Raw genomic sequence first — 18896 nt, 5'->3', positions numbered from 1 at the left:
CATATTTAGTCCATTTTAAAAAATATTTTTTTGTGGACTTTCAAATTTTAATTTTTCCAAAAAATTAAAAATAAAAACTAAATCATTCAATGCTTATTTTCTTCTATACTAATATCTAACTTATTTTTATACTAGAGTTATATATTAGTGTGTAATTACATGTTATCATACTATAATATTACATATTATTTTTAGTGTTTAATTTCATATTATTATGCTATAGTATATAATATTATACTAATATCTAACTTATTTGTAACTTATTTCTCAACTAGATTTATTTCTAGTGTCTAATTACGTATTATTATATTTTAATAAATTAGTATATGTGTTATTAACTTATTATATTAAACTTATTTAAATATTAGTGTCTAACTTTTTTCTATACTTGATTATATATGGTAGTAATACTATGATATTTGCATAGACTAAACTATCATTAATCTATTTATATTATAATATGAGTATATTATTTTATAATAATTAGCTCGTACTACTATATTATTGAGTTTAACTAAATTCTAGTTATATAACTATACTAATATATATGATAAATATATAAATAAATAAATATTTTTATAATATTTATATAACATCGGAGTCAAATTCGGAGCCCAAGGACAAAGTCAAAATCAAAGTTGATCCAACACCACCTTCGACTCCGTTTTGTTGGAGTTGGACCGGAGCCGAAGTAGAGTCAAATTTGGAATCAGATTCTTGTTCAGCCATAATTTTCTGTAGTCTAGAGGAGTTGCTCTGCAGGCATATCATATTAACTAAACAAACAGTCGGTTTAATGATCCTATTTTCAGCTGAATGGTTAGACCATTTCTTGAACCCAAATACTTTTGGTTTGTCCTAAAATATTTGTCATCTTCCCCAAATGGGCGACCAGGACTAGCAGGTGTTGACTAAAGTAGCCATTTTTTCTATTCTTGAAGTCAGGTCACAACTTTTCACGACAAAGACTCATGCGTAATTTATGCCAATTCGCCACAAGTTCTCAAAATTAGTTCTAAATTGATAAGGGAGCCACAAATAAAGCTCAATTGACAGAGCAGTAATAAATATAAGAAAGTTCAGAGAGTTTAAAAACCCCAGCCTTGCTTATATCGGTTCTTCCAATCTATTATAGATCCCTAAATAACAAAGAGGATGAGCCAGTAAATCATTGTGGAGACTGGAGAGAGAAGAAAAGGAAAGTTACGCAAACCAAATCCGAACACTCCAATAATATGGATTGGCCAAAAACTACCTGTCTCATCCTTCATCTAGCACTTGCTTCTAAATTGGTTTCCAAATACATATTTCATGCAATACTCTCTCTGCCATGGAATAAGAGCCAGTTAAATTTGATAAGAATTCCGGGCAGCGAACACTGGATTTTTAATGTACACAAAAATGAGACTGCACGCCTATTTCTACGTTCAGCATCAGGTGAAAAGCTCTTGACGGGCATTACATAGTGAGAATCACGATAATTTCTTGGCTCCCTTTGTTAGCCTGTGTCAAGAACCATATCACTGATGTCACGATCACATATATAGGGTATAATACTCGAGGCATCATACAGATGTACCTTTTTTCTCAAGGAAAAATAATGAATTACTGCAATTTATTGAATGCACAGAGGGATGCAACTGTAGTACCCAAGAAGTATGCAAAAGGATACACAACTAGCGAGAAAAAGAAAAAGATCAAAACAAGGTAAATTAGTTGTACTTATCAAAACAAAACAAAACAACAAAAACAAGAATAAAAAAAAATTTACTTAAAAACATGGAGTAATTATGTTTTGCAAGTAAATAAACATGGATCAGTTACCGTGAGGAAAAACAAAACAATGTGGAAACTTCATTTGACGCTGCCTTAGAGTCCCTCCTGTATTCATCTCTTCATTCTGCCTTTTCTACCACAATAATTTTTTTATATGTGAAAACCCTGTCCTCTTTTAGGCCCCATTTGAATGTTGCAAGATACTGAGATCAATTCAGTTCAGTCTAATTTTAAGCTGAGTCTAGCATTCAAACACCCAACTCCCAAATCACTACATCACTCAACTCAAAACCTCTTTACATGTGGGCTCACATCCTTTTCAACTCAACACCTCTTTACACGCAAGACTTACAACCTTTCTCAACTTTCCATAAATACATCTAAACTCATTTTAATATTCAAACACAAACTCATCTTAACATTCAAACACATCAAAGCTCATCTTAGGTGAGCCCCACAAAACTCACTCTACCATCTCAACTCACTATTATTCATAAAAAACTCAATTCATCTCAACTCAGATCAACATCCAAATGGGGTCTTAATCTTCGTCCTCACACTTATCTTTGTTCAGTGATTTCTGCTACATGAATAAACTTCATTCCTAGAGTTCTGGTAATGGCCTAGGACCAAAGTGCTGTTGAAATCCCTCTACATTTGGTTCTCAAGGGTATTAATAAAAATATCAAGCACCGCCCCACCCTATCCATTGGTAAATATGAGTTATATGTACAGCATGCAGAAAATTTTGATCATTTCTTTGTATCAGATAAATTTTCAACATGCTTCATGCCCCATAGACCCCATTGTATGCTAGAATTACATTAAATACCTCATTTCATTTAGACATTAGGTATAGAAGCAAAGCCAACCAGTTTGTCAAGCCTAATGGTTAGCCTCAGAAGTTTGAGCGTTGGCATTGAGAATATCGTAGCCTCCACTTGTTGATGCCACTGGATTGGCCTGATACATTGGCAGGTTGACCATAGGTGGGGCACCATTGGAAGCAGGTGCTGGTGTGCTTCCAGGAACTGTTGTGGTTGGCCTTGGAATAGCATTTAGCTGACCAGGTAAGGAAGGAGCACCAGGTGGAGCCATCATAGGTGCCATTGTTGGAGAAGGTCCGTACCCTACCAAACGGAAGAGAAATATTGAATATATGACATCGTTAATTACAAAAAAAAAAAGAGTGCATGTCTTGCAAATGGATCAAAGGCGGTGGCATGAAGATATAACCATTAACCACAAATATGGAGGTTACTAGCTTCAGAATTGTATTGCATAAACCTGGGAGACCATGACAGAAAAATGTTTGTTGATTGAGAACAATCTGGTGATCTCTTTTTTTTTTTTTAATTGGCACCGGGTGTCCGAGAAAAAACCCCTAACAAATCCCTGGGGTGCACAAGCACTCGACAAGGAGTTTTCCTGCAAGTGCACATTAGGTAATTCAAGGGGAAACTCCCCCAGTCTGATGGCCCCTAGAAATTGTTTGCATCCAAGAGTATTCAAACCTTAGACATGAATGGAGCATACCACCAAGACCAAGGTCCTTACCACTAGAGCTAACCCCTAAGGGTTGGTGATTTCTTAGAAAAACATGCAGACACATAATGAGGTAATCACCAATGTTCTTATCCATCTAGCATTTATTTACTATGTAAAACCTAATGAAAGTTGCATGACCTACAGCAGCAGAAATTTTTTTTTTTTAATAAGTTTACACAGCAGCAGAAAATTAATAGAAGGAAGAGAACATATATGCACAATAATATCAACTAGCAGTGGCAAAGCCATCAACTCAGATAAATGATAAACGGTTTGAACTAAAAGAAAGGATAGCAGGCACATACAAAGCCAAACACTGCAAAATATGAGAGTTAATATGCAAATGCACAGACCCCTGAATCAATGCATGTACAACAAGTGAGGTGCCATTAAAAAGAAAATATACTGATGTTCCTTACCTGGAGCTCCAGGAACTGGTCTGGGCAAAACAGGTGGCCTAATCCCTGGGATTAATGGTGAATTTCCAGGTAACTGTGGCATTAAAGGTGTAGGTAGAACAGGAAGCCGGGGCCTCTGACCCAGTAGATGTTGATTGTAAGCAGCACCAACCTGCTGGAATGCGGCAGCTTGTCCAAGATGTTCCTTAATCCTCTGATCAATCAAGCTTTGGGTCTGTTGTTCCTCAAATTGCTGATAGTATGTTCTAACATTTGCCTGAATTTATTTCAACGGTGATGCAAGAGCATTTGAGTCCAAATCAAAGAAGGCCCCCCTAGTCTATTTATCCAGCCCATTAGCTATTACAAGATCAGTCTTTTATTGTTACATTGTTATATTATTATATCAGTATTTTTTTTTATAAGTATTATCATATCAGTAGTTTTTTAAATACTATTGTCTTCAGTATTCTTTTTAAAGGTCATTTGGTTAGCATGTGGCATATGAAGTTGGTTGGTTAAGATTTTTTTGTGTTACGAAAGATGAAGAGCTAGGATTCTAGAATTAATAAAGTATATGATTCTAATAGATGAAATTTCAGATAAAGGATGAGTTATTAGTCATAACAAAACAGATTAATTTCAGGCCTAGAAAAAATTTATTTTATTCTTCATAGTTCAGTCCATCTACTCCTCTTTACCATATTCGTGCTAATTACAAAGGCTGCAGGGTAGATGAAATCAAGGCCAGCAGTCCAAAATGGATGAGATTAGGTGTATGCTTGAATATTTGTTGCAAGCTGTACAAGCTATTCGGTGACAAGAACCAGTGAGAAACCCATATGGAGATACTAGAAGGCAACCACGAGGCTTTGGACACACTGGGAGGTGGTCTTGAGGATGAGAGTGATGGCATAGAAGATAAAAGAGCTTTTCCATGATGCTGGAATCATAGATCATGCAGCACAAGGCAGATCGGTGCGTGTGCTTGACTTAAATGGTAGAAGAATCAAGATAGCAGTTGCTGGTTCTTTTGGGAAGATGAATGCAGAGGACTTTTTTTTTTTTTTTTTTTTTTTTTTTTCATTGGGACTAATTTGGAGGCTTATTTTGAGTGCAAGCCCATAAGTGAAGACAAAAATATGTTGCTTGTGAAGCTTAAATTGAGGGTTGCACTACAATGGGGGAAAAGAGTCGAAGACCAACATGCTCGACAATGCAAGCCAAAAACCAACCTTGCAAATGAATGTGAAGTTGCAGAAGCCAATTATGCAATGGAATTGTAAGGAAGATTCCACTCATTGAAACAGAGGGATGTCCATTTAGGTACACATAGAAGTCAACAACCTTTATTTTGTTTATAGGTAGAAGTCAACGACCTCTCTATTCGAGTTATTTTAAATGAGTAACCATTATAGGCCTTAAGAGAACTAGTTACCGATGGATTGTGACGATGAGAAGCATTCAGCAGCTGTTATGTGGCTTTAAAGAGCCAGTTAGTGATGATTACCATTTATCAAAAAAAAGAAGTTAGTGATGAATCTTTTGATCATGTGACTTTTAATTAAGTTTTATAGCTTTCTTTTGAAACGTAATTAAGTTTGATAGCTTTCTTTGATAAGTAATTAAGTTTGATAGCTTTCTTTGATAAGTAATTAAGTTTGATAGCTAAGATTTATCTGTTCTCGGAAAGGTGACGAGATATGTTATATGGTTAATAAAGGCGTGTTACAACTAGCAAATTTTTAAGTTATTGCACGGACTTCTTTCTAATATATGAAATTTCAGATTTCTGATTTCTTACTCTTTGGAGCCTACAAAGCAATTGTTCCTACTTTAGTCTTTTATCTTCTCGTCTTTACCATTATATTGATTATTGTTGGGATTTCTTCTTAAATCCTTTGTAAGCATCATCAACCAGTCAGCACACAAGTATCATTGCAAGAGAGCTGTAACATACCTTATGCTTGTAACCTGCATTGTGTTGCTTTCTTACAGATGGCTGAAATTTAAAAACGAGACAGTCAGCCATAAACTAGAGACTGCTCATATAATCTCTCGTCCCTTAAAGACATAGATGCTGGTGGTAAATCATGCAGGTTTTCCTCACAGGCAAATATTCTTGCATTGTTAAATTTTAAAAATCGTAAAAATCCAGAACAAACAGCTAAAGCTTGCGAATAATCAGCATCTTATTTTGACTTGTGACATTGACAGTTCAACCAGAGACACAATCAACTCAAAAGGCGCATTATGCTAAACAGCTCTGGAGAGAAAAAATAGAAAAGTTCCAGAAAACCTATTCTGACAAAAATTCCGTTGACAACAGATACCAACAAAAATTCCGTTTGATTGAGAGAAGCTGCGACTGAAAATAATGTCACCTTAAACACTAAGCTCAATAACAACCACATTATTTTCTTTACTTTTTGCAAACCAAGACATTTTCCTTGACTATAAGAACAAAGCATTAAGTTCTTTGTTTCACAATTTAACCCCATTGGCATCATTTTGCTATTTCGTACCACTAGAACTTAAAATTTTCACAGAAAGAGTTAGAAAGTTAGAAACGCTTAGAACGGACACGTAATATCAAGATTACCAATTGAAGTTGAGCATCGAGCACAGTAGCCCCAGATATTAAAAACAAACGCCCCAACAAAAAAAAAAAAAAAATCAAGTGGAACACAGAGGGACTTACAGAATCGTGGGTCAAGTAGGTGTCACAGTAATCACAGTAATACCTGCAAAATCGACCGAGGCATGAGAAAATCGCAAGGAGGTAAGAATGGCATAGATGAAAAATAAGGCCATACCGAGGCATGGCCGTGTGCAGCTCGAATCGTAACTGATCGGAGAGCAGGGTTTCCCAAGGTGCAAGGGAGTGCAAAAACCCTAGAGGAGAGAGAAGCTTCTAGGCCTATAAGAGGGTTGACTCATTGGAGGGTACCAGCGGAGAGAAGATGTGCTGATATAACGATATTTTATTTATAAAAATTAATAACAACTTTAGGCTACGTTTGTGGATCATGATGTGATATTTTACGTTGATATGAGTTAATTTTTTAAATTAAAACATATAAAATAAATTTTTTTATAAAAATTTAAAAAAATAATTAATTTTATTAATAATTAATTTGTGATAAATTAAAATTAATTAAGTTTAACAATCAAATATAACCTTAGATGATAAATAAAATGGAAAAAGAAATACAATTATTTTTATAATTTTTTAAATAATTATACTTTCAACTATGAATGTTTTGATAAAATAATTTATAAAAATAATATCATTTTATATAAATATATTTCTTTTAAAACATGCTTGTATAAATAATTTTTTAAATAATTATATTTTCAACTATGAATATTTTGATAAAATAATTTATAAGAATAATATCATTTTATATAAATATCTTCATTTTAAATCATGATTATAGAAATAATTATAAAATTGATTGTACTTACATCATTACTCAAATAAAATTAAACTAATAATATTTTTTAATAATATTTTGATTTTATAATATTTTATTTAATATTTTCTTTCTCATTTTTTAAAATCCAATAAAACACATTATCCACTAATAATTTCATTATTTTTTACAAAATTCTAATCTTTATCTAAAATCTAAAAATTTAATATTCATATTTTAAGATTTTAGATCATTTGACAAAATCAGCTGTACTAAATGTGCTGAATGGGAAGGAGAGCATGGGGAGCATCAACAACACTCTCATTGCTTTGATTCCAAAGAAGAGGGCACCAACAAAGGTGACAGAATTCAGATCTATATCCCTATGTAATGTCCTTTATAAACTTATATCAAAAGTTATAGCAAATAGATTGAAAAAAGTGCTCCCTAGTGTAATTTCTGTTTCTCAATCAGCCTTTGTACCTAACAGACTTATCTTAGATAATATTATTGTTGCCTTTGAGGCATTGCACACTATGAAATGTAGAATGGCAGGTAGAGAAGGATATATGGCTTTGAAGCTAGACATGAGTAAAGCCTACGACCATGTGGAGTGGTGTTTCCTAAGAGCAGTTCTTATCAAGCTGGGTTTTGGCAAAAAATGGGTGGATTTGGTGATGCACTGTGTTGAAACAGTCAACTACTCCTTACTGGTGAATGGTGAAACTCAGAAATCCTTCTCCCCCACTTGAGGCATAAGGCAAGGTGATCCCCTTTCACCTTACCTTTTCATATTGTGTGCAGAGGCATTGAGTAATTTGATTTGCAAAGCTGAAGAGAAGGAGTTAATACATGGGGTACTAGTGGCTCGTGGACAGGTGAGGGTATCCCATCTTTTCTTTGCAGATGATAGTTTATTGTTCTACAAGGCCAATGCAGAAGAGTGGGGCAGGATGGTAAGTCTACTAAGAGCTTATGGAATGGACTCGGGCCAAAGATTGAATGTGGAGAAAACTTCTGTAGTGTTCAGCAAGAATACCAGCAGAATTACTCAAAGATTCATATTGTCAATAGCAGGAATGAGGACCACCATGCCATACGAGAGATATCTGGGTCTACCCCCAGTGGTTGGAAAGGACAGATTCAAAACCTTCAAGACTCTACTAGACAGTATCACTCTAAAGCTTAATAGTCAAAGAATCAAGACTCTCTCTCAGGCAGGAAAAGAAATTTACCTAAAGGCAGTGATTCAAGCTCTTCCAACTTTCACAATGAGTGTGTTCAAGCTCCCTCTCACCCTCATTCAAGCTATAAACAGTGTCATTCAAAGGTACTGGTGGGGACAGCAAGATAAAGAACAAAAAATACATTGGCTTTCATGGAAAAGGCTGGGGCAATCAAAAGCTGAGGGGGGCTTGGGTTTTAGGGACCTTGAAATTTTCAACAAAGCTTTGCTTTCCAAGCAATGTTGGAGATTAATCCAAGATCCCTCCTCCCTAGCAGCAAAAGTCTTAAAAGCCAAGTACTTCCCTCAATCAAGCTTCCAATCAGCTAAGGTGGGATCAAAGCCTTCCTTTGTGTGGAGAAGTCTGTTGGCTGCAAGGAAAACAATAGAAGCAGGTTCTTTCTGGAGAGTGGGTTCAGGAGACAAAATACACATTTGGACAGACAAATGGCTAGCTAAAACTAAACCAACAAAGGTAACAAGTCCAGTTAGGGTGCTTGATGGTTTGGCAACGGTGGCAGAACTCATTGACCCTACAACAAGGAGTTGGAAAACAGAACTTGTAAAAGAAATCTTTGAAGAAGGGGAAGCTGAAGTGATTCTTCAAACACCTGTCAGCTCTATGAATTCGAGGGACAGACTCACTTGGCATGGTACAAAGGGAGGATCTTTCTCAGTGAGGAGTGCATACCATATGGAGAAGGACAGAGAGATGGCAGACAAAGGTCAAGCATCAACCAGTAAATGCCTCAAAGGTGTGTGGAACAAGTTATGGCATATTCGTACTGCACCAAGTGAAAAGATGTTTTTGTGGAGAGCATGTCAAGACTCCCTCCCTACTCAACTCAACCTTTTCAAGAGAAAGATAGTAAGTGATCCACTATGCCCCCTATGCTGTAGAGAAGAAGAAAGTACCATGCATGTACTATGGAACTGTGAGGCTGCAAAGGATGTCTGGAGCCTATGCTCCAAAAAGCTGCAGAAAAGCAGAAGCTCTTACATGCCTATGTTAGAATTTTTTGAGGCTATGACTGAAGCTCTCAATGCAGATGAGATGCAAGAGTTCGTGGTGGTAGCAAGACAACTATGATTGAGAAGGAATTCATTCATTTTCAACAAACCTTTCATGCCTCCTGACATATTGATAAGAGAATCAAAACTGAGGTTGGATTTGCTATCTGAGGAGACCCAATCACAGAGACAAATCAATGTTCAGCAGCAGTGCCTCTCAGCAGAAGTGTGGCAAGCACCACCAACGGCTTGGTTCAAAGTAAATTGGGATGCAGCAGTCGACAGGGTGAAGGGACTTGTTGGAATAGGGGTAGTTGTAAGAGATGACAAAGGCCAGAGAATAGCAACAATGAGGCAAAGTAAAAGCCTCTTCCCGGACTCTCTTCTAGCTGAATCTTTTGGGGCATTAGTTGCAACCCAATTTGCTAGAGACTTGGGGTTAACATAGGTCATTTTGGAGGGGGACTCCTTACAAGTTACCAGATCTCTTCAAGGAGAAGTAGAGGATTGGAGTAGTTCTAGCATGTTTCTGTGTGAAGCTCGAACCTATCTTAATCTTTTTGCAAAGTGGATTGTTTCTCATGTTAGGAGAAATGGCAACACAGTAGCCCACTTACTAGCAAAAAGTGCTCTTACCATTTCTGATGTTATTGTTACTATGAAGGAACTTCCTTCTTGTATTTCTGATCTAGTTCAATGAAATGGCCCAAGGGTTTTTCTCAAAAAAAAAAAAAAAAGTAGAGTCATGACGTGAGGGCTTGACATCGGAAGATATTAAACCTGGTTCACGACCAGAAACTTTAGAAGGGGCATCACTCTTTAGAAACTAAAATACAATACGCCGTCGTATAGCTTATAATAGCATCCAATTGGTGCGAACTTTGTCGCATGCTCTGATTCAAGACGCGAGATGGAGCACCCAGGAGATCGGAAAATGGATGGCCAACCCGGTTCCCTGAAATCTTCAATCCCAGGTTCTATCTGCCTCTCGCCTAACAATCTTACTAGTTGTTTTGGTCGCCGATAAAAACCGCGGGAAAAAGTCCTCTTCTAAAAGGAACAAAAAATAAATCATCAATCACATAAAAGCGAGGCTGTCTTTCCAACATTTTTCTCGGCAACCAAACGAAAATGACGAGAAATCTTTTGATTTTTTTGGCTGACATGTAATTATGGCTTTTTTTTAACCTCATTTCAATACATTTTTGCTCGAATAATTCTTTAGCAAATCAGGGTCTCGGAAAGTCAATATTGAGAAGGGAAGTTGGATGGTCTCGCCGTCTTATTTATTCTATCACTTTGGTACAAGCGGACTATCAGTTGCTGTGGCCACCGGTGTTACCCATCCTCTAGGTTTCTTCTTCTTCTTCTTCCCTTTCTATGCTTTCTTTATATGCGTGACTTGAAAAAAGTTCCACATGTGTGTACTTTATCGTGTAAGCGTGATTTAGTGGTGTTTAGAAGTAAATGGTTGATTAAAACTCAATGGAGTGTGGTTCATAGACATCATGGTTAATAAGTTAGGATATAGAGGATGTTATTTAATGGGTATATTGGAGCTTCTAAAATCGACCGAACTACAAGAACTTGACCTTTAAGTACATTAACAAATGCATCGAACTGTTGCAATAAATTGTGCACCTGATGCAAAGCACGAACATGGTCAACCGGCCCTTTGATGACTGATAAATGGACATAACTGTGTTTGTTGGTAGCCTTGGATTCTAGTTGTCTAAGAATGAAGATTTTTTCCTTGAGGGATGTTCTTGGTTTTATGTATTGATGCTGTCTGGGTCGAGGGTGAAGTTGCAAGTGGATCCATATTCTAGAGAAGGTTGTGTATTTAAAATAAAGTTTGTCTTGCTGGCTCTATGCAAACAGTGAATGATCTATAGTAGCTAGACAGATGGTTTTCTTGCCACAGTCCCCCAAAACTTTTGGAAATCTTGTAGAACATTATCTCCAAGCTACTTGAATTGAAGAAGGCCATCTATGTTGTTAGGTCACGTTTTAAAGGTTCGTTCTTGCATTTTGAGCATATTTGGTGTTATTTGTCTACTGGCCTTGCAGCTTGTAGCTTATGGATCAAGTAAAAATTTGAAGGTGGCCTTTTAATCTTGCTAATTGGGGATCTTCATGTAAAAGAAAGGAAGTGGTTACAATAATGTTAATGTATTTGAATTTCTAAGGATGTTCATGTGAAATTATCTTTTTAGCAACCATTCTTGATTTTTGGGACATGAATACTAGCAAGAACAGTATGAATTTGAGGTAAAGACAAAGAGTTATGGATCTTCAAACAAGTAGACCCAACATAATTGGTTGCAAGGGTGGCATTAGATCAAGACTTTCTATTGGATTTAGTGAGGACTTTTGATAATACCAAAGAAGATATAAGATAAGAGCACAAGAAAACAATAAATTGTGAAGGAAAACCATTGCATTGCTGTTTTTTTTTTCTTGGCATTTTATTGGTGTGGTTCCTAATGAACTCAGACTGAAATGCAGACGTACTCAAAGTTAGGCTGCAAATGCAACTTGTTGGCCAGAGAGGTCCTTTGACAGGAATGGTATTTGCCAAACCTTTGTGGTGTAGTTTTGCAATTTTGATCTAGTTTATCATATTAATTTGATCTGAGGTTTGTTATATATGGATTTGCGCAGGGGAAGTTATTTTTTCAAGTATTGAAGAATGAAGGAACAAGGTCTATGTATCTAGGACTGGCACCGGCATTGACAAGGTCGGTTCTTTATGGCGGTCTTCGTTTAGGCTTGTATGAACCCTCAAAAAATGTTTGCAACTGGGCTTTTGGTTCCACCAATATATTGGTCAAGATTGCATCTGGAGCATTTTCCGGCGGCATTGCAACTGCACTGACCAATCCAGTTGAGGTTCTGAAGGTAATGCTATCCGGTCAGTTGAATTTTGACTTCTCTTCTGAGATTTGATCTTAAAATGCAGTTTCCTGTCAACAGGTACGGCTACAAATGAATCCAAACTTGAGAAGAGGACCAATTGGAGAATTGCAAAGAATTATTTCTGAAGAGGGAATTCGAGCTCTATGGAAGGGAGTTGGTCCTGCTATGTCCAGGGCCGCTGCTTTGACTGCATCACAGCTGGCAACATATGATGAATCCAAGCGGGTCAAGTTCTTAGCATGATCTTTTTCAGTTTGAATATCCTCGACGTAATTTCCACTGTTTCTGAATAGTAATTATATTTGATTGGTAATAAAATAATATTATTCTTTTAATTTATTTGCTTTTTTCTGTTTAGTGAAGGCTCTTATATGTGCAGATTTTGATCAGGCGAACACCTCTTGAAGAAGGATTTCCCCTTCATCTCATGTATACAATCTTAGCTTTCATTTTTTTCCCAATTATGTAATTTGAGTTAGAATGTGTTCAAAATGTTTTAAAACCGTGAAACCGCATATAAATTGCAAAATCTGGCAGTTCAGGATTAGGAAGATTGTTTATATCGACATGAAAATAATTTTGCAAAAAGTGTGTGTGTATATATATAAATTAGAATATTAAACAGTGGTAAGTCTGTAGTCTATTCTGAAATAATTGAGTGAGGCAATTTCATTATTTTTGGGACATAAACAAAAATGGTATATCGGAAATATGAACTATCTATACTATAATGCATTAGGTCTAATCAGATTTTCTCATAAAGTGGTGAAAATTATTGAACTCAAAAACCTAGCCTGGTGATGTTAAACACTACTTGAGGCATGTATAAACTATAAGCTCATCCTAATGTTAAGTTGTTACATAGCAAGTATGGCAAATTCTTTGTTTCAAACATTTAGCTTATATAGCTAACTGTATATTTCCCCTTTTGAAGTGCGAGTATGGTTGCAGGCATCGTGAGTACTTTTATAACTGCACCCATGGACATGATTAAAACTCGTCTAATGCTGCAACGACAATCGAAAGAAGTTGGGAGCTACAAAAGTGGATTTCATTGTGCATATCAGGTGTTGGCTTTCGTTTTCATTTTACATAGAATTGTTTTATTTATTTCTTCCTTACGTGTTTATGTTGATTGATATTGTTATTTTTGGAATTTGTAACTTTGATTACTAATATCACCAAGCCTTTTTTCTACCCCATCTCAGTTAGGTTTCTTTAGGGTAGATCTGGACTAAAACACTCTTAAATTTAGTGACTTTGACGAACCTTTTCAAAATATAAGCCCAGATGTGGCTTGAGCTTTATATCTGGGCTGGAGTTTTCCCTTGGACTGTTACAAATGATATCGTAGTCAATTTCCAGCTAGAAGTCTCGGGCTTGATTTGTGCCACATACAATGAAATTAGCCTGACAAGAACATCGGAGAATTAAGAGGAAGATTGTAACAGGCAAGAATTAGAATGAACGGGTAGAAAATGGTATCCCACTTTGCTGAAAATTTTGTAATTTCTAGTTTATAATGATTTCAAATGGCTCCAATTGTAAATTTGATTAGTTATTTTGGCGTATAAGTCCATAACTTTGATTGGTCCTTTTAGAGTATAAGCCCAAATGGAACATGGGTTTTTAGTAGGCATTTCATGAACATTTTACCGAAAGAGAATATTGGGCATGACGTGATTACTAGAAGTTAGCTTTGTAAATGGCGTGGTAGCCTGAATATGAATTGCTGAAATGGAATAGGATAACCTCTTGGTAGTTTTTGGCCGATTTCAGCTGAAGTAATTGCTTTTTCATGTACTATTATGGTACTTGAAGGTATTTTACAAATTCTATGACTTACCTTGATATTTAGGGTTCCATTGGGTTTATTTCCCGATGCTGGTGCTTGGGGTAGAAAACATGTTGCCTGAGTACACATGACATGTACGCTAGGAACACCTACCAAGAAAAAAGAGCTAAGAAATTATGAGAACTAGAAATAGAAACCAAAATGAGCAATCATCCAATTGTAACAGGTTTTAAAAAATATATCCTTCACGGTCCACCATCCTTTGGTCATTTCTTTTTCTCCATATACACCACAACAAAGAGCACGGAATCATCTTCTATAATGCTGCTCTCTATGGAGAACTAAGGCTTGTTTGGATGATGAAAACTTTGACAATGTTTGAGAATTGTTTTAGAAAAGTTTTGAGATGTCTTTTTTTATTGGTATTCTAAGATTAGATGGCAAAATTTGGACAAGTTTTTTGAAATATATTTTGTATTGGTGTTTTTTAAATGGATAGGTAGATTTGAAAATTTGATTTAATATAGTTTTTTTAGGGTTGTTTTATGGGTTTTGGTGAAAGCTGTTTTAGTTTGTCTTTTTTATTTTTCACGGAGATCTAGGTAAAAGATTGGATAAAAGGTTTTTTATTTTTGTGAAATATGAATTTTTTTTAGATTTAAAGATGTTTGGATTGAAGTTGAAGAGTTTTTGTGAAAAAAGTTTAAAAACTCTAGTATCCAATACATATTGCTAAAAAGTCCTTTTAGCAGTCTTTAGCAGTTCTACCTGCAAATTCTGCATTGCTTCTCCATCTTCTTTTTTGGTGCTTTGATTTTATATATTTTTGATAGTATTGGTTCTTTGTAGCCAATATTGGTGGCACCAATATTTGCCACCAATATTGGCTATAGTGATACTGGTGGGAATTATTCCTTCTATTTTTTTCCCTCTTCTGGAAAAAGTATAGCTTGTTCTTGTTTGTCTAATCCATTTGTGATGTATGGTTTCAGGTTTTGCGTACTGAAGGTCCTAGGGGACTTTACAAGGGGTGAGTCTTAATTCAAAAATGGGCCCATGTAGTTTATGTGTACATGTTTACTTCTTTGATACATTCAAAGATTCATGGCAGTTATGAGTAACGCAAAGCTTTTTCATGAAGTTTTCAGATATATCTTCACTACTAGGTTTTAATGTTACAACTACATCAGATGCCTCAATATTTTGTCTCAGAAACTTTACAATCACCAAATTATCAGCTTGAGAATTTTCAAATATTTTTCAATTATGTAATCAAAGAGCTAACCTCTATAATTCTATCAGGGGGCTTGCCATATTTGCAAGATTAGGCCCACAGACTACAATCACCTTTATACTCTGTGAGAAGCTACGCACGCTTGCTGGATTGAACGCAATCTAGTCTTGGAGTTGTCTGTTTGCAACTACCATCATTTTCTGACTGTCCCTACTTTATCTCTAGCATTGTACAACCACTATCATTGGCAGCAAGTCCGGATTAATTTTCAAGTTTTCATATTCAGTTGTGGGGTGACAGGAACGTCAGTTCCATCATGAAGAAGCAGAATTCATTTGGGGTCCAGTACTCCAGTTGCTCTGAAACTTGATCAATTGAATTATTTTCTTCATAATTTATTGTAATAATATTCTTTGCCTGCCGTTCGGATTTTTTCCCGGGTTCAGCTAAATCCAGTTGAACAGAATGCATGTTCTTCTATGACTGGATTGTATTAATAAAACCATTTGTGGCTTATCTTGAATATTCAGTAAAGATGGCTGAGCTTCTCTATATTTCCATGGTGCTCTTTCTATTATATTGTCTCTTTTTCCATAAATTAAGGTAAGATGTCCCTCAAGATCTATATTGTGTTGGCCTAAATCAGTCGGCAGCCTATTGAGGAACAGCTAGCAAGCCAGACTCCCTTGATTAGATTTAGGTACAACTAACTCAGCATTTGACTTGGAAGGAGTTATTTTGTGTTTTTTTCACAACAGGGTCCAGCATTCCAGCCAATTCTAAATAGTCATGACTCTGCTGCTTTTTCCTTAAAATATACTCTAATCTTTTGCAAATTGCCAGTTGTTTTAAAATATTTTTGTTATCTGACATTGCAACATTCCTGTCTCCTTATGGCTTTTTCTGTTTTTCTGTTTTCCCTCCTTCATTTTCTTCTTATATTTGTTAGTTGTTTATATCTTCCACATTCGTTCGAACGACAACCGACATATTTTGGTCTCGAACTCACTCCAATAATTTCCAACCAATGTCTTGTAGCCAGCTGGGCATGATTTTAAGTCTAGTCTGACAACAGGTTTAAAATAATAATTTTATTTATCATCCTCATATATTATATTTTATATTTATTTTAATTTTTTTATTTATTTATAATAAATATGTAATATATGAATGATTAGTAGAATAATTTAATTAATTTAATAAAAATAAAATAAAATAATAAAAAATAATTTTAAAATATATAAAATATGTAATTTATAGAATTACGACTCTCGAAAACACGAGTCACCGGCTGCCGTCAGCCCACTGAGGGTGTGTTTGGGTGTTGAAGTCTCTTCAACACTTCTCAACACTTCTCACTACTATTCATTACTTTATTATTACTTTTCACCTACTTTTTTTACTATTCATTACTTTTTACCTACTTTTTATTACTATTCATTACTTTATTATTACTTTTCACCTACTTTTTATTACTATTTACAACTCTCCTCAACACTTCTCAACACCCAAACCCACCCTAAAACTTGACCTAAAAGAGATTCCAACATGGCATGCAAAAGTTTGAGGGTCCACTAAATTGTTGTGATCTGGTTATTGGTAGTTGCCAAGTGCCAATCCACACATTTCACGCACAATGTATCCAAAGTACATATTGTGTACGTGGCTTTTTTTTATTTGACGGGAAAAATACCTCTTGGATCTAGGTAGAAATGTATGGTGTAACTTGAAATGCATAATAAATGCAAGTCTCCATCACTCGATTTCGCGTTTAAAGTGAGTGGATTTATTGAAACAGTTTTCCTGGGAAACAAACGGGTTTCAGCGACAAACTTCCTTGCTTGCTTGCCAGAGAATGTGTTTTCCAAACGAAATTATGAATCTTATATGCATACATATAAACTCTAGTACAATCACCTCGATTTACAAATATTGACAATTCATAGTAGGGACTGATTTGACTTGAGTCATACATTTATGTTAATACGATGTAAATAGATAATATCTCCTGTTTAAAGTTTTATAAATACGAAATTTATATAAAAAAATAATAAATTTTATTTTTTTTAAATGACTATATAATATTTATATACTCTATAAATATATAATATTATTCTAAAACTAATAATAATTTTTTTTTACAAGAGGTTTGAGTTCAGAAATGGTGGGAAGTTGTGAGTGCGGCCTCTCTTTGTTGTTTAAAATATGTTTTATTAAAATGGAACCATATCCTACAAAGAAAATAACAAGAAATTCATCTGATAAATTGAATATAATTTGACATGATAAGTTTTATATACTTTATGATTATAAATATAATTTAATGAACTGCATCTAATTGATTTTGTAATTCTCTTTAGGATCATATTTAAACAATTTCTAAGCTTTGTATGATTATTGTTTAATTCTATGGTTTTCAATTTTATCATTTCACTCGTTTGTTTGTAAATTTTTTCGACAAGGAACCCTTGGTCGCATTTCATTATTAATCTACTTGAAATTTGGAATTAAGTTACTTGAAAAGTTGAAAAATCATAGGAAGCCTAAAATCATTTCTAAGCAAATAATAAATAAATAAGAAAATAGATTTTAGGGGTTACAAACTATGTCCACTCCTTTTAAAAAAAAGAATAATTCTATATGTAACCGTGAATTGCACAACCGTCATATAGTCGTTTATAATATAATCGAATATATTATTAAAAAATATATTTATTATTTTATATAGATCTCATATTTTATTATTTTTTTTAAAACGATTACGCAATGGTTGCATAATTTACGGTTACAAATATATATTTTTTATTTTAAAAGAAATCCAAAATTAATGATGAAATTAAAAACTAAAACAACAAAACTGTAAAGAAAATGAAAAACTAACATACTAATTGAAAAAAAAAAAAAACAAATAGGGACTAACAAAATTTCTAAAAAGACAAAAAAAAGAATTATTTAAATTTAAAAAAATTATTATATTTTTAATTACATCATTTAACTATAGTAAGATTTTATTTATAAAATTTAAATTTTATATTTTATATTTCTAATCAAATCGTGTCACTCGCCATGCGGGGTTGCACACTTTTTTATTTTCAAATTTTAAATCCAAAGCTCCCTCCGCTGCAAATCAATCTCTTCTTTTTAGTTTTTGTCTAATTTTCACCCCCTCCCTTCTTTACTTCATCCTCCCTAATTTTCACCTTTCTGTTTTCAAGCAACAGAGCTTTGGATTCACCAACTCACCAGACGCCTCACCGTTGCAAGTGTCGCCCCTCCAACATCTCCATTTTCCAATGCCATGGCAGCCAACTGCTTAGAATTTTACTTTTCCTTTTGCATAAACCATTCCTGCTACCTATTATCCTATATTTAGATGTTAAAATAAATTTAATTTAATTATTAATAGTAATATTTGTGAATGTTATTAAGATGAATTTAACTTTTTAAATTAAATTATATTAAGTAGATCGAAATGGATTAATTTTTTTATGAAAAATTTAAAAAATGAGTAATCTCATCAATGATTCATTTGATATGAGTTGAGTTGGTTCTTCTTTCAAACACAACATTAACT

At 34.6% G+C, this 18896-nt stretch overlaps 2 protein-coding genes across 5 annotated transcripts; one reads left to right on the top strand and one right to left on the bottom strand.

Annotated features, from left to right (window-relative positions):
- Window positions 1-1000: 1000 nt before the first annotated feature.
- On the bottom strand, window positions 1001-6699 carry LOC122316536 (U1 small nuclear ribonucleoprotein C-like). 2 transcript variants are annotated; one of them, XR_006244266.1, is made up of 6 exons: window positions 6539-6699; window positions 6424-6466; window positions 5683-5724; window positions 3744-3999; window positions 2609-2906; window positions 1001-1503 (listed from the first exon to the last, which is right to left on the bottom strand). XR_006244266.1 is itself a non-coding variant. In XM_043133136.1 (6 exons), exons 1-5 carry the CDS (start codon window positions 6544-6546, stop codon window positions 2662-2664), a joined length of 594 nt encoding a protein of 197 aa, XP_042989070.1. In that variant the 5' UTR covers window positions 6547-6699; the 3' UTR covers window positions 1001-1503; window positions 2649-2661. The 2 variants fall into 2 exon arrangements, 1 of the variants encoding a protein (XP_042989070.1); XM_043133136.1 differs by having other exon boundaries at window positions 2649-2906.
- Window positions 6700-10168: 3469 nt separating this feature from the next.
- On the top strand, window positions 10169-15876 carry LOC122317420 (mitochondrial substrate carrier family protein ucpB). 3 transcript variants are annotated; one of them, XR_006244460.1, is made up of 9 exons: window positions 10169-10348; window positions 10608-10727; window positions 11883-11944; window positions 12039-12275; window positions 12351-12518; window positions 12673-12722; window positions 13245-13360; window positions 15081-15118; window positions 15391-15489. XR_006244460.1 is itself a non-coding variant. In XM_043134511.1 (9 exons), exons 1-9 carry the CDS (start codon window positions 10285-10287, stop codon window positions 15485-15487), a joined length of 969 nt encoding a protein of 322 aa, XP_042990445.1. In that variant the 5' UTR covers window positions 10171-10284; the 3' UTR covers window positions 15488-15876. The 3 variants fall into 3 exon arrangements, 2 of the variants coding, with proteins under 2 accessions (XP_042990445.1, XP_042990446.1); XM_043134511.1 differs by having other exon boundaries at window positions 10171-10348; window positions 13228-13360; window positions 15391-15876; XM_043134512.1 differs by having other exon boundaries at window positions 10196-10348; window positions 10600-10727; window positions 13228-13360; window positions 15391-15876.
- The last annotated feature ends 3020 nt before the right edge of the window (window positions 15877-18896 follow it).

Source organism: Carya illinoinensis, chromosome 7 (assembly GCF_018687715.1).
Source record: "Carya illinoinensis cultivar Pawnee chromosome 7, C.illinoinensisPawnee_v1, whole genome shotgun sequence".
In the NCBI taxonomy this organism is placed as follows: domain Eukaryota; kingdom Viridiplantae; phylum Streptophyta; class Magnoliopsida; order Fagales; family Juglandaceae; genus Carya; species Carya illinoinensis.
Note: the sequence above shows the minus strand (reverse complement) of the source record. Positions and strands in the feature narration are given on the sequence as shown.